This window comes from Manis pentadactyla, chromosome 3, assembly GCF_030020395.1.
Source record: "Manis pentadactyla isolate mManPen7 chromosome 3, mManPen7.hap1, whole genome shotgun sequence".
NCBI lineage: Eukaryota > Metazoa > Chordata > Mammalia > Pholidota > Manidae > Manis > Manis pentadactyla.
In genome coordinates this window covers 156,962,410-156,976,974 of record NC_080021.1, presented here as the reverse complement: position 1 = coordinate 156,976,974, position 14,565 = coordinate 156,962,410, and the positions used below count along the sequence as shown (strand labels likewise).

The 14,565-nt window shown below is 45.9% G+C and overlaps 1 protein-coding gene and 1 long non-coding RNA gene across 5 annotated transcripts in view; one reads left to right on the top strand and one right to left on the bottom strand.

Annotated features, from left to right (window-relative positions):
* Window positions 1–3,236, bottom strand: part of VLDLR (very low density lipoprotein receptor) — a 29,330-nt gene extending 26,094 nt beyond the window's left edge. For all 4 annotated transcript variants that reach the window (XM_036928423.2, XM_036928424.2, XM_036928425.2 and 1 more), the window contains exon 1: window positions 3,026–3,236. In XM_036928423.2, coding sequence (XP_036784318.2) covers window positions 3,026–3,107 — 82 coding nt within the window. In that variant the 5' untranslated portion in view covers window positions 3,108–3,236. The remainder of the gene's footprint in view (window positions 1–3,025) is intronic.
* A 176-nt stretch (window positions 3,237–3,412) lies between these two features.
* Window positions 3,413–14,565, top strand: part of LOC130682985 (uncharacterized) — an 88,549-nt gene continuing 77,396 nt past the window's right edge. Inside the window, exon 1 of the long non-coding RNA XR_008996514.1 lies at window positions 3,413–4,025. This is a non-coding gene — a long non-coding RNA (uncharacterized LOC130682985). The remainder of the gene's footprint in view (window positions 4,026–14,565) is intronic.

The window sequence follows — 14,565 nt, the reverse complement described above, 5'->3', positions numbered from 1 at the left end:
CTTATAACTGCTTTTCTCTTCTTCTAGAATTGTGAAACAGCTCAGGTGAGATTGAATTTATGGTTACCCAATTTTATAAAAGGCAGAAACACTTCAATCAGCTCTTCATTTCTTTTGAGCACGGAGGCTGCCATAATTACCTCTGCTAGCAATGCTCAGTGCTTAAATATGCACTTTGTGGTACTGAAGTCTTAACACTTGGCTGCTCCACTGAACTTGGCTTTCATACATGCTTTAGGTATCTGGGGACTCAAGCAATAAAAGCAAAGGAATCAAAATGACACAGGACAGTCACTATAGCTAAATGTCATGTGAAGTGGGCCACAGGACAGTTCACAGAACAAAGCTGCTCCAGACTTCAAGAAGCTGTCGCTGCCAATGAAAGCCTGCCTGGTGACCCTCCTTTAAAGCCCCCACCCCCCAACTCTCCTTCTCACATGCTCACTCTTTGGCCTACGTGAGGATTATAAACATTGCCACACCTTCCCTCGGTGCTACAGGAGGCACCAGGTTTATTTTCCCCCTCACACTTTGGTCTGCTATCCCTCCAGGTCTATTAGTACTACCAATTTCACCAACCCACTCCCCGCAATTGGAGAAGTTTATGTCTACTCTTTTGCCAGTTGCTAGTCCTATCTGAATAGCCCTCACAAAACCCTGCTTCTTCTAGGTTCTGGCCTGAATGAGTATATGGTGCCCCAGATCCCAAGCTTGACTACCTAGGCTGGAGGAGAACATTCTAGAACTCCCAGGGATTGTTGCAATCAGGTATACTACACGACTGAATTTTAACTTCTCAGGTTAGTCTGACTTAAATCCTAATATACACCTGCCCTATAGCATATTAGACCAACACTGTCAGTGTGTATGGGGGCGGGGGTTGGGGAGAGGAGGTAAGTATAGAAAACCTGGGCCAGAAAGTCAGCCCAGTGCCCTGGGGCTTTGAACTTCAGATAGAAGCCAGTCTGGTTGGCTTAGGCTGCCCCAGCCAATCCCAAATCCCCTTCATTTCAAAAAGGATGCGCCTCCTTTCCTTTGAAGAATATAAAATAAGTCTTACATGGGCTTCTATTTTACAGTGTTCACAGCATGTGACATATTTTATATGTGACCTAGGGGAGCAAAGGGATTCTCATTTAGCTAACACAAGGTGGGCATATGGCTTCAGCTAACTTACGGCAACAGTTTAGGTGCATTCTTAGCATTCTATAGGATAAAGAATTAACCTCTAGTGGGAAGTTGTTATATGTTAAAAGTATATGATGAGAATGTGCAGCAAGAATGAGTGTTTTCCCCTATCTCCCAGACAGTAGTTTCTGGTGTAGCTCAGTCTTTTGAAAATTGTTATGAAAAGTATAATGCAAGTCATGTCACTATTCTGAGAAATCGTTTCATAAGTTAGTATTGCCCATCCATTAATGATTAATGTTTGAGTCTAAAAACTCTAGTAGGCAGGGCTTTGCTCTTCGGTTTGTTACACATCAGAGGCCATCTTCAGATGCACCTGCCCTTTTCAAGGAGTCTAGGCAGGGGAAAGCACTTGAGAGAACAGTCCATCAGCTCCTGTTGGATCTTTTACATTCTCTTAAAGATAATACTTCTTCAGGCTGCAAAATTAGGCGTTCTCAGAGACTTGTGACCAACCTGAATGTGACCAGGTGGCCAGCTAACCACAAAGACAGAGAAGCCCGTCTCAGGTTCACGTGCTTGAGACAGTGTTCAGAACCAAATGTCAGGGGGGCATTGGGAAGCTTAACACCCCCCCTCCCCCCTGCCACCCCCAGGTATTGCCAGAGACTGCTTGACTATACACTTTAAAGTTCGCTCTCACTTAAGGAGACACGTGACTGCAGGCAGGCAGGCTGGCCTCCTAAGCCACCAGGCCACAGGAGCTAGGGACACTGGAAGGGGTACTTCATCTTATAAGATGAGGGCTGCTTTCTGTCCCAGTTCCCTAGAGCTTCTGAGCAAGCCCCTTGGTGTCATGTCAAGATAACATCAGTCACCTGCCTAGGAAAGTTGCGTGGCCCCAAGTGGGAGTGTGGCCCAGGACAGGGCTCCCAGGCCCAGTGTGGCAGACCCTGGGGACTGGTCAGTGGTCACCTGCCCTCCCAACAAGCCACAGACACACGCCAACCCTCGCAGCTCTCTCGCTACTCCTTTTGATCTATTGTTGGGACTGAAGACTAATTACAGTCACTAGACTAGGGCTCAATTCCTTTCGAGGAAATCTCACCGGGAAGGCGGATCAGCAAACTAACCTGATTAAGTCTTCCTTCCGTTCCCTTCCCGACCCGTTCGGCTACTCGAGAGGTTTACAGACGCGGCCCGAGGGGTGGAGAGGGGAGGAGGAGGAACACCTAGAGGGGAGTCCTGTTTCAAGCCCCACTTGTCCTCTAACCCGCACTCCAAAGAGACAGCCCGGCGCCTGTGGAGTCGCAGTCCGGGTGCGCAGGCTGCGCACTTCTCCCGGCTCCGCGGAGCCTCCCGGCTGCCGCCCACCGACCGCGCGCCGGCTCACAGCGGCGGGGGACTCCCGGACCCGGCCGGCGTCCCCGGAGACGCCCACACTCGTTCACCGCGCATTTCCACCCTCCCCGAGGTCCCAGGAGATCGCCTGGCTGCCGCGCACGTCTCGGCCCTCTGTTCTTTCCTAACACTCCGCCTGGCAGAGGAGGCAGAACCATTGTTCAGGGGCTCAGAAGCCCACATTCCCGAGACCCTGCCAAGCGGGGTGAAAAACGAGGCAGAGCAGTGGCTTTGGGGGGGAGGGAGTGTAAGGGAATGAAGACTAGTTCAGGCAAGGCTTTAGGACACCCCAAATCCCGCTGTCCCCCAAGCCCGGCTCCCCGAAGCCGCGGCGCTGACAGCTCAGAGGCGCCACCAGGGTGGGGAGGGAAATAAGGCGAGGAGAGTGGAGAGGCGCCTCCTAGGAGGGGGTGGGCAGAAGGAGACCCGCGTCTCGGGGCCCCCTGGCGTCCCGGCTGGGTCCGGGCAGCCAGCGGAGGGGCGCGTCCCCACTCACCCGCTCCGGTGGCGCCGCTCTCCTGGGGCGCCCAGCACAGCGCAAGCAGCAGCCAGAGCGCCCAGCGCGCGGACGTGCCCATGGTGCCCGCCTGGATGGTGCCGCCGCCGCCGCCGCCGCTCGCTCCTCACAACAAGTTACCAGCCCTTCCGAAAGGAGGAAGGAGGGGGGGGCGGGGAGGGGGGAGGGGAGGAGGAGGGGAAGGAGTTAGAAGGGGGAAAGGGAGCGGGAAGAAGAGGGCACCCCCTCCCCTACAACTTGCACAATCCCTTGCCCACCAGCCAGCCCTCCCCCCCGCCCACCCGCCCACCTCCCCCGGCTGCAGTAGCAATGCAAGCCGAGCCTGCAGGCAGAAAATATGCAGGCGCTGCAGAGGAGGGGGAGAGGGGGTGGGGAGCCAAGAGCGGAGGAGAAAACAGAAGAGAGGAGCGGGCCGCAGAGCACCCACACTGGCGGCCGCGGGAGCGCGGGGTGAGGAGCGAGGAGGGCGCAGGAGGGGGAGTGGTCAGCGGGGCGGGGAGCGGCGGCTTCAGCCCTCCTTTCCCCTCGAGGCGCCGGACAGCCAGGTGCCTGCGCTGGGGGTGTGCGAGTGCGGGCGTGAGTGGCAGTGGCCGTGGCCGCCACCGGGACTGCTCCTGGGGCCCCGCGGCTCCGCGCGTCCGCCAGGGCTCACGGGGGCCCGGGGCGGCCGCTGGTTGGCTCGCTCGCCGCCCTCGCCTCCAATCCCCGGTGCCTGCCCTAATTTCCTGATCCAGGGAACCTGCCGCCGCGGCAGCTCTGAGCTCCCTACAGTCATTACCGTACCCTCTCGGCAGCCGCCAGCAGTCAGTGCAGCCGCCGAAGCAGTTAGCGCTGATGCAACTATTACTGCTATTGCCACCGTCTTCCCACTAACGGGGTTTGCAGCCCCTGGGGGGGGGGGTTGCAGCTTCCAAGGGCAGCAGGCATCTCTCTACCACCCTCTCCTGCGCCCCAAAGAGAGGCCGGTACTGTGAGGCCGGTAGGTAGCGTCTGGGGCCTCCTCCACCTAAAAGTGACGAAGAGGAGCGGGTCTGTTTGGGCTGCTCTGATGTGGGGTTCGGGATGCCGATCTCAGTCTCAGCTGAGATGCCATTTTTGCTAAAAATTAAATAGGTCTTTAAGTCGAGTGCGGTGCGGTTGTAGTTTGTCCTCTGTAATAGAGTGGGACTAAAATAACCCAGTCTGGGATGAGGAGGAGGGAAATTGCCAGCGCAGCTCTGCTGTTCTCTCATCAACTATTATAGTTAATTGCTAATTGCACAAAATGATAGTTTGAGGGCCTGTAATTAAAAGCTTAACCTTTTTTTGTTTGGAGGAAGGGGAACCCATAGGTTTATTCTTCTTGGTATACTTTGTAACATTCAATTTTAAGGTTTAAGGAAAAAAAGGAAGCAAAGGCAAGAGTCCTATAAAGGATGATGGATTCCTGTTCGGTGCCTGGCAGTACCCAAGCCTATAATGTGCTTCTTGTGTACTTCAGTTTTCTTGCACACTTTCCCCTGGCCGAGGTATATTGTCTGCCGTGGTCTATTAAGCATTTAACAAGAGACAGAGGGCGCACTGACCTATTTCACCTTCTTAAATAAAAGGTTTATATATATATATATGTATTTAAAGTTGTTTTTATCTTGAATGACCCAAACTTGGCAGGTTTTAATAGGACCTTGTTCTGATGCTGTGCTGTTGGTGATATGAGAAGTGGTGGGCGCTGCCTGGCTATACGCACTTCGCTCTGGTTCTCTTGGGCATTGGTCAAGGCTAGACATCAGTTGGGATGTTTATTACGAGGAACTTGATTACCCAGGAGGCAGGAGGGGAAAATGCTTCTTCAGGATACACTTTGTGGGGGCAGAGGATATCCAGATTATGACTTATAAACATGAAGGGGCTTAACTCTATGTGTTGGTGGAGACTTGCACTTGCTATATAGCTCATTTTGAATGTTATTCTGCCCCACTGTGGGTATATGGTTGGTACAAACGGCAGCAGCCACATACATGTTGCATGTGAAACTGAATTGAAATTTGTTTATGCCATCTAGTAGGGCAGATGCATGCAGGTGTTGTTCACCTAACAAACATTAAGTTGTGATGGCGAAACCTTAAATGCACAGCATCTTCAACATTCTCAGGGTTCTGAAAGGCTGTCCAATAAGAAGCTCTTCATAGAAGAGGAAGGGTTGTTAGAAGGATGAATGGAATTGCTATGAAAGGGCCAAACGTTAATAAACAGTCATGTGGCTTGTTTTTAATATTTTACTCTGGGATAAATGTATACTACAAACTGAACATTGCTATGGTATAATAGACTTATCTAGGACAAACATATATTATGCTTTCTATCTCTCGATATATTTATCGATATATAATTAAATTGTTAGTGAACTTAACTGCAACTCTGTGTTTAATCCTGTAGCTTTTTTATTGACTCAAAGGGAAGCATAAATTTGGCTCTACTTCTGATTGGCTGTGTAACTTGGGAAAATCACTGTGCCTTTCTCTGCCTGCCTTTTGACCTATAAACTGAAAACAAAACCCATCCCCATTATGTCAAAGTACTCCAAGAACCCAAGGACCAGCTCTCTGCAGAGCATTGATTGTTAGAAGAAAATGGTTATAAGGAGAAATGAATTTTATTGATACAGAAAATAACCAAGAAGATAAATTTATCATGAGTGGGACTGGCGTGGTTGAACTACAGATTGGTGTAGTGGTCTCAGAAGAGAGGTTGACAGTGCTAGATTGAGAAGCCTTCAAGTAAATGCATAGGCAATCCCATTCACTCCCACAACCCAACACTTTATATTTGCTGAGAAAACACATATCGGGCATCCCTCGGCACTGTGCTAGGGGGATGTTTACCTGTGGAAGCTCAGGATCTGGATGGAGGGAGGCAGAGAAAACAGCAACTATAGAACCCCATGCCCTGCATAGAGCTTCTCAAGATGCTGTACGATTACAGGGAGAGAGTAGCTAATCTGGCCATGGGGCAAGGGTATCAGAAAACACTTTCCACAGCAGCTTTCTCTGAGCTGCGTAGTGTCATCACTTTTACCATGTAAGCCCAGTTCTGCTTACTGCTGGATACATGGTAGGCTCACACTTCCTTGCCCCCTTATGGTTGGGTAGGACTGAAAGACCAATTTTGGCCATTTATTTGTGAGCAGAATTTATAATGTGCCACTTGAAGACTGCAGCATTTAATTACTTGCATGAGACCCTCTCTTTTTGTCTGCATGACAACAAGAAATGTTTAAGAGGGGCCTGCTCCATTAGCCTGGTCTCTGAATAACTAGATGAGTAGTTCTCCACTGTCTGCATATCTCTGGCCATGACCACACAGAGTAGAGCAAATGGCCAGTGGCCTGTTTTTGCATGGCCTATGAGTAAGAACGGTTTTTACATTTTTTAAAGGGTTGTGCAAAAATTAAAGAAGTAAGAAGAATATTCAACAGAAACTGAATGTTGCTTACAAAGCCTAAGACATTTGCCATCTGGGTCTTTTGAGAAAACAACTTGCTACTTCCTTACAGAGTGAGTATAAAACAAACCTTTGTTTTCTTTATCTACTGAGCTTTTGTTACCTCAGCATGACTTAGCATTAAACTGACTGATACACTGGTGGAGGAAGACCATGGTGAGCACAGGGAGCAAAGACAAAAGGGCATCAGGTATTCAGGGAAATGCAAGGGTGGTTCAAGGGTAGGGTTCAAGCAGGCTAACCATAGAAGCAAGGCTGGGGGAGAAAGGTTGAGGGCTCTCCTTTGATTACGTGGAGATTTGTATGCCATCCCTAACACTCTGGACTATATCCTGTAGGAGGGGCCTTGTGAAAGATATTTTTAAATTAGAAGATCATGCAATTCACTATGGAATAATTATAAAATACAGACAAAAATAAAATAATTTTTAAAAAGCATACTTTCAGTATGCAGATATTAATATATTCTGTTTCTTTCCTTTTAAAAATGTATTTAATTTTATCATCAGGTCACAGAATTGTACTGACATTATTATAATTGGTCCAGTTATAGATCTCTTTATTTGTTAATTTAATTTCATAAATAAAAATAAATAGTATCCATGAGCCCACTACTGCCTCCAAGAAGTAGAATATTGACAATAGCACAAATCTATCTAGGTGCTTCCCTGAGAGAACACATCTCCTGGCCTTCTCCCCTGCAGAAAACCACTATTATGCTAGGTTTGGATTGGAGCCTGATATACAGTGGGTTTTAGAAAATTCAGTCTGGCAGTGGTCTGAAGAGCGGCATGTTTGGGAAGAAAGTAGTGTAAGACCAGAGGAGCTGGTAGTGAGGGAAAACATAAAGAGGAAGGCAGTATAACTTGCAAGCAGCAGCGTTCATATAATTTCTTCATGAGATTTTTCTCCCCAGTCCCTTGGATGTATCTCTTAGAACAGTGTTTTCCAAGCATGCATAATCCATTGAGTCCCTGGCATTGTCTGCTAAAGCGCAGGATTTCCAGTGTGGAAATCCTGATTCAGTAGGTTAGGCAAGAAGCTGTCTGTGTAACCTTACTCCAGTTGATTCTTTGGACTAACCGTGCTTAAGAAACTTCCTTACAGAATGTCTTCTTCAATATAGTTTTAACTGCTGAGTAGCTTTACTTCTCTCAAATATACATACATATATATTTGTCCAGTTTCTCCAGAGAAAATGGGATAGGGCCCACAGAAAACGTGAAGGTTAATGTTGGGCATTTCCTTTCTTTCAAGCCTGGTAAGCTACTAAGTATGGGCAGCAGAAGTTATCTTTATCCAATTTGCTAGTTGGAGGTCCTGATGGCAGTTTTCTACCCCATAGTCTCACCACAGGTAGTAAGAAGGGAAATGAACTGTACCCTTCTGAAGTGTTTTGGTGGTAATTTCTCAGGGCTCCACAGCATCACTGCCTAATTGTGTGACAGCCTGGTGAAACGAATGGGATTCAATTCGCTCTAGACGTCATGGATAGGACCTTCTTGTGCTCTACCCTAGACCTACTAAACCAGCATGTCCCAAACTTTAGTTTCTATCAGAATCTGGGAAATCTGCTTGTTGTTAAATGCAGATTGCTAGACCCCACCCCAGTTTCTGATGCTGGTCTGGGGTGGGACCTGAGAATGTGCAGTTCAAGTTTCCAGGCAATGCTGATGCTACTGGTCAGGGAACACACTTTGAGAACCACTGTTCTAAACCCATCAGCATAACTTCCCACCTCAGCCATAGTAATTCATTCAAGGGCCTCAACCAGGCAGCCTGTGGCCTCTGGCTGCACTGCTCAGAGGCTTCAATCCAGGCACCTTGCTCAAGTTTGTGCAGTGATAATGAAGCTCAGGACTTCTGCTTGCTTGGAAAAGCACCCTCTTCTAGGCAATATGGTGTGTGGACTTGAGGCCAGAACTGCCATAGGGCACTCACATTCTGTTGGCAGTGTGAACTCATGGGTGTCCTTTATTCTGCCAAGTGTTAGGTTTGGTTTGGCTTGTTTTTCAATGAAGGAAAAAGTGGTCCTGCACTTTACTTTCCAGAAACTCTTGATAATTAATTCCTAAGTTTCTAGCCCCAAATTTGATTGTTCTCATTTGTTATAAATGCAGTTTACAGGAGGTTTTGGAATTAGCACTCTAGCAAAAGACTCTTATTTACAATAGGGGTTTCTATGGAAATGAGGGCTTTGTGGCCCCTACTGAGCTAGCTAAGTGTAAAGGCTTATTAGGACATAAGAATTTTAATCTGCAAGTTATAGGTAACGAAACAAATTCTTTAAGTATATACCATTTTACCATGATAGTTCCATTTTTAAACTTTTAGGAGTTTTGTGGATGTGGATAATTGATGTATCTAATGTTTTCCTATTTGGTTATATGTTTTTATATTATATTGCTGTCAGCCTTCTTTGACAGGCTGAGTTTCTGAGTGGATATGCTTCCTTCCAACCTGCTGCTTTGGGAAGGTTTTGTTCTAGCATCTCCATCGTTTCAGAAGCACATTTATGAGGAGTTAATGCTGATAATGGCCTTGTCTGTAGTGCATAGGGGCGTCGTGGTTCTCCAGCCTACTTTTAGGGTTCTTTGGTAGTTTGAAGGAGCTGCAGGCAATTCAGAATTGTTGCAGGATAGAGTGGCTTAAAGTGGGAGCAGATGCCAGAGGGGTAGCCAAATACAGTTGAGAAAGGTATTTGTATATTGTTTGGCTTTTCTTCCATTAAGCAGTTAGTAATCCATCAAAAGCTTTTGATCAAGGGCTGATGGGTTCTGCTATGTGTATTTAGAAATGTGACTGTTTGAGAAGGTGATTATATCTGTACAGGATCCAGAAGGCACCCACAGAGTATCTGGAAGCATTTGCACATTGAAGGACTGCAGAGAGTCAGTGTAGGTTAGTGGTTAAGAAGGAAGACACTGGAGGTACATGGGTTCAAAGCCTGGCCTTCCTCTACTAGATGTGAAATTTTTGGTAAATTATTTATCCTCTCTCTCAGTTTTTTTCACCTGAAAAAAATGGGGATAACAGGTTTATGAGAATTCAATGCGTTCATACAAAGAGAGCACTTAGAATAGTGCCTGACATATAATAAATTCTAGGAATTGTTAGCTTCTATTGTTACTAATGACACTTAGTATTGTTGTTATCAGAGCCTCCCAAGTAAAAGATAGGCAAAGGGATAGCAGGTATGGGCCCAGGATTGGAACAATGGGGGACATTGGTTCTGCACCCTGCCTACATATTAAAATCCCCTGGAGAGTTTTTAAGACTATCAACACTGGAATTCTACTCTAGACCAATTCAATAGCAATGTCTGGAAATGGAGCTTGGGTGTGAACACTTTTAAGCTTCCCAGATTCTAATTGTGAATCATTTGGTGTCAAGCCTGAAGCTCTGGCCCAGCCCAGAGTAGTACCGAAGGAAAGCCATGTAGTCATGTAGTCGGGTTTGAATAGACTTCACCCTCAGGGAGACTTAGAAGTTATGGTGGCTGCTGCAGAAGAATCAGAAGCAAGTCCCCTGCCAGTGTTCCAGAACTGTCCCCATCCCTGCTCTGTGTATCTTGGTCCTGGTCCAGCATCTCACATCCAGTTCGATGTGTCAGCTGTAAGAGGGCCAAGGACCATGGGAGGTCAGGAGCTCTGCACAGCCAGACTGTTAGGAACCCAGATGGCGTCCACCTATCAGTGATGGAATGCATACCACCAATCTCATGCCTTTACAAATCTATCTACCAAAAAGGATGTGTTGAGTCCCTTCTGTGGGACCAGGCATTTGCCAGGTGACCAGAGGGCAGCAGTCAGATAGCAAAGTGGCTGTTGTTGGAGAGTGAGTTGTTACTGTTTAGTTTGCTTTTTCTCTGGGAGCCAAAATTTAGGCTTGTTAAGTGGCAATTGACAGTCCTTTCTTCTAAGGAAGTTTCTCTTGGATTTGCTGCCAATGGGAAGTGTATTATTCCTCAGAACTCTAAGCATTCATTTATCGAGTGCCCACTCAATTATGAGGCATGACAGAGTTTGCCATCTAAGAGAGGAAAGACCACTTAATGATTCCTAGAGTCAGAAGTCTGGAATAAATGGACAGACAGATCAAAGAGTTAAGGGGATGCCATTGTAATTGGAGAAGCACTTTTAGCAGGAGCTGGGTCTTCCACCAAAATCTTAAAAGGAGCCCTTGAGTAAGTTGTGTGTAAGAGAAGGCATGTTTTTGAACATAAAAGAATAGTAATTTCAATGGATCACCTGGTAAATAACAATATGCAGATCATGCTTTTGCTAATGCATGGTGGGAACAGACTTAGTACTTGGTAGAAACTTAAATTTTAGTTTGAGATCTTAAGAATTATTTCCTGCATCCCAGGAGAACTTGATCTCTCTCAGAAAGCTTATTTATCACAGCAGTTTTCTAGGTCTGATTTTTTTTCTGGATGGACAATTCTTGCATATGAAGGAAATAAAAAGCTTCACCTTTTGGGAGGGGTTTCCTTCTGGAGTTGAAAGATGGTTCATGGTTATTGACCCAAATTGAAGGAGTATTGATGGCTAATGACCCCATCAGGCCTTGTTGCTGAACTGACTTGGATTTGCTTTGGAAAGAAGATAATGGAAGGCCATTTGGAAGTACAGATCAGAGTTCTTATGTGAATAGAGATGGAGAGGGGGGAGCTTTGGGGTTGGGCTGAAGGGGCTTGGGAAATGTCACACACCTGAGGCTTCTAGTGAATCTAATACTTGCCTTTCACCTTCTTAACCAGAAAACCCATTATCACCAATATCCTTTGCTATCAAAACTTACTCCATTCCCTTATAAGGAGTAAGTGCCCTGAGGGCAAAAATTAGGGCTTAAATACTGACAGGACCTACCGTGTTTGTGAAATTGAATTGAAATACATGAACAGATCCGTTCAGGTTTGATTGGTTCTCTTGGAGAACTGCAGAGAACCTGTGTGCCTTTCTGGGAATATGTGAGTACAAGGAGGCTGGATCATTGTTTAGTTTTCTCTCTTTACATTCCTTCATTACTCTCTTCCCTTTGCCAAAGACTCCAAGAAATAATGAAGAGGTGATGGAGAGGGGGCGGGCTGGCACAAAGACTGTTCAGAACACTCTACAGGAAATCTGTGAAGGTTGTGGAAGATCTTCTTTTCTTTACCTAGTGGTTCCACAATGCTCACTTGGCGAGAGGGGAAGTTTTCTAAATGTGAGCCAAAAAAATGATGGCTGTGTCTTATATAGTATGAGAGGAATGTCTTGAATTTGCACACTGCCTTTCTTCTGAGACGGCTCAAAGTATTAGGCAAACATAACATCATGAGTCCCTTGGAGGAGACTGTAGAAGACTTTCTGGAGAACAATCCCTCTATACCAGTTTGGAGGTGCTTAAGCACTAATCAGCGACTGTACTGGGTTCAAGTGAGTGTCCCAGGGTTGTTTGAGTTCTGAATCTCACATACAGACAGATGGGCCTTAACATGACATGTGGCTAGATGAAAGTCTAAGTGAGGTCTCTTGATGAACTCAAGATGTCTTATGCTTTAAACACGCACACTGTAAAGTTTTAGTTTCTTACTCTTTTCTTCCAATGGCACTGCTTACAGCTGGCCTCCATGTAGCATCTTTTTTTGGAACAAGGCAAAAATAAAATGAGAGAACAGAGCAAGAGGCACCAAGTAGTATTTGTGTTATCATGACAACACGAAATCTTAGAGAAGAATCCTTGAAGAGAGAACTGCAAACATCCTATCTCACTCTGTTATTGTGATTAGGATCTTGTGGCAGAGTGTGGTAGTTAGAAATTTTGTTAATAACTTGAAGGAAAAAAAGGAAGTAGTGGTAATTTGTGGTAGTTACAATTTATTTTTCTGCCTTTGCAAGGAAATTTTAATCACATCCAACGAAGCTGAGTATCTTCCTTTTTTTCATTCCACCTCCCCACTCCCACCCCATCTCTGCCTTGCCTTCTGCCTGACTCTCTCAAGAATTCTCAAGAGGTTCTGCCCGTGGAAGAAAATTCAAAGGATATGAAGAGAAATGGAACTGCGTCTTGTAGATCTAATATCATTTCCTCAAATCAAATCTACTTCAGGGGAAGATACACTGGAGAAATGATCAGAAATATCCCAACAAGGATTATTTGGAAATTGAAAATGAAAACAAGAACTATTTATCATGAGACCAAATTCTCTTTCCATTTCTTTTGACTCTGATAGGAACCAGCTTCAGTTCATTTATTTCTGCTAATGGGTCTGATACCCTGTCACACAGAGAACTCGTTCTTTTAGAATCTTAATTCCCTCAATCACCAGAGTACATCTGGAAGGACATGTTACTGGCCATTTAAATCTTGCTATAAATACTTGTCCTGTATCTAGCTTGGCCATGTGCATGTTGAGTTTACAACTGTAGTAGCAAGTTGCCCTTTCGTGTGGCTATCTGGATTTTTGGAGGGCTCTTTGGGTTTTTCTTGTTAATTTAAAAAAAAATCCTCTTAGGAGTATGATAGGAGTCTTTGAGTTTTTGCATTGAATAAGAGACTGCAATGGCTGTGGCATTTGTTTATAACTGGACTGCCAAATTCACCTTCTCAGCTTGTGATGTTGTACACATCACTCGTGCTGAGAAATTTCCAGTGTGTTTCCTTTCACAGGCTGACTCCTGTCCTGTGACTCTTGGAGTCTCCTGCCCACCTATTTTGGTGAGCGTGTTACCCCTGCTCCTACCCAGATCTGCCTTTTACAATCATGTGTTTTCTCACAGCTTACCTTTGACTTCAGTCCCTAGTATCATGTGAGGAAGGGTCTATGAAATTTTTGCCATTATATCCACATTGTCATATCCAGTAAGTTGGGGAATCACAAAACATTACTCTTATATGCCTTGTAACTTTGCCTTCTTCTGGTATTTTTAACCTTTTAAGACTCTGTGCAGTCTCTTCAACTGTGTTGACATTCCTGTAATTTTGGGGATCACAACCAGGGAGCTTATGCTAGGAGACGCCACACACACTTAAAAGGCCCTTACGTGATTAAGGAGAATAATCTGTAACCATCCTGTACTGAGTATACCTCCTATAGCCTACTGAAATTCCTCTGGAATCAGAACGCAGACCTGAAATGTTTGAAGAGTTCATGAAGTTCTTTCCTCTGGAGCACGTAGCAGGGGCCTCTCATAGATGTGACACTTTATACTGGAACCCTTATATAACTTGGCAGCACAGAGTCTGGGACTGGATACATGAGACACCTATCTGGTACTGATGTTGCTTCACTGAAAGAAGTTAACAGCTTCCACTGTGTGTCATTTTAACCACTAACTGATCTGTGACACTGGTTCATTGATATAGGTTATGTAGAAAACAAGCGCTGTTCTTAAGGTATAATCTCCACTGGATGGGCACTAGGGGCACACATCTGTCCACTGCCTGCAGCCTTGAGACGCTCCTGTTGGTGGGAGCAAGCACAGGTTTCCGAGCTGCAGAAGCCCGTAGCCATTCTCACCGGCAGAGCGGCATGCACTCACAGACCCAGGTTAGCTCTGAGAGGCGTGCAGGAGAGCTGTTCCGTCTGGCGAGAACCTGGCACGCTCTCCTGGAGTTCAGAGGCACCCTCTGAGGAGAGATGGCCAGGTGCCCTGTCTGATAAGGGAAAGGAAGAATGGCCCTTGTTAGAGCAACACGGGATTGCAGAGCAGAAGGAGACCTTAGCTCCCCTGTCATAAGGAGGCACGCTACTAAAAAGTGGCACTCTTGAAATTTGTTGCTCTTCCCCAGGCTCTGCAGGACCTTTGAGTTCAGGAGTATAGAGCGTAGCAGGCAGTGGTGTTTGAGGATGCCAATATGAAGTCTGCAGCCCCTAGATAAAATTTTCAGTTGCCTGGACATGTCCCATTAGTAATCAGTGGAGTGAGCAACCTTTGGTAGATTGTGTGTGAGTGTGTGTATGTGTTGGAAGGCTCCCTGGCCCCTACTGGTGGTAAAATAATTTCCAAATTTTAAGTAATATCCTCTTTGCTTGGGTATTACTTAAATATTAC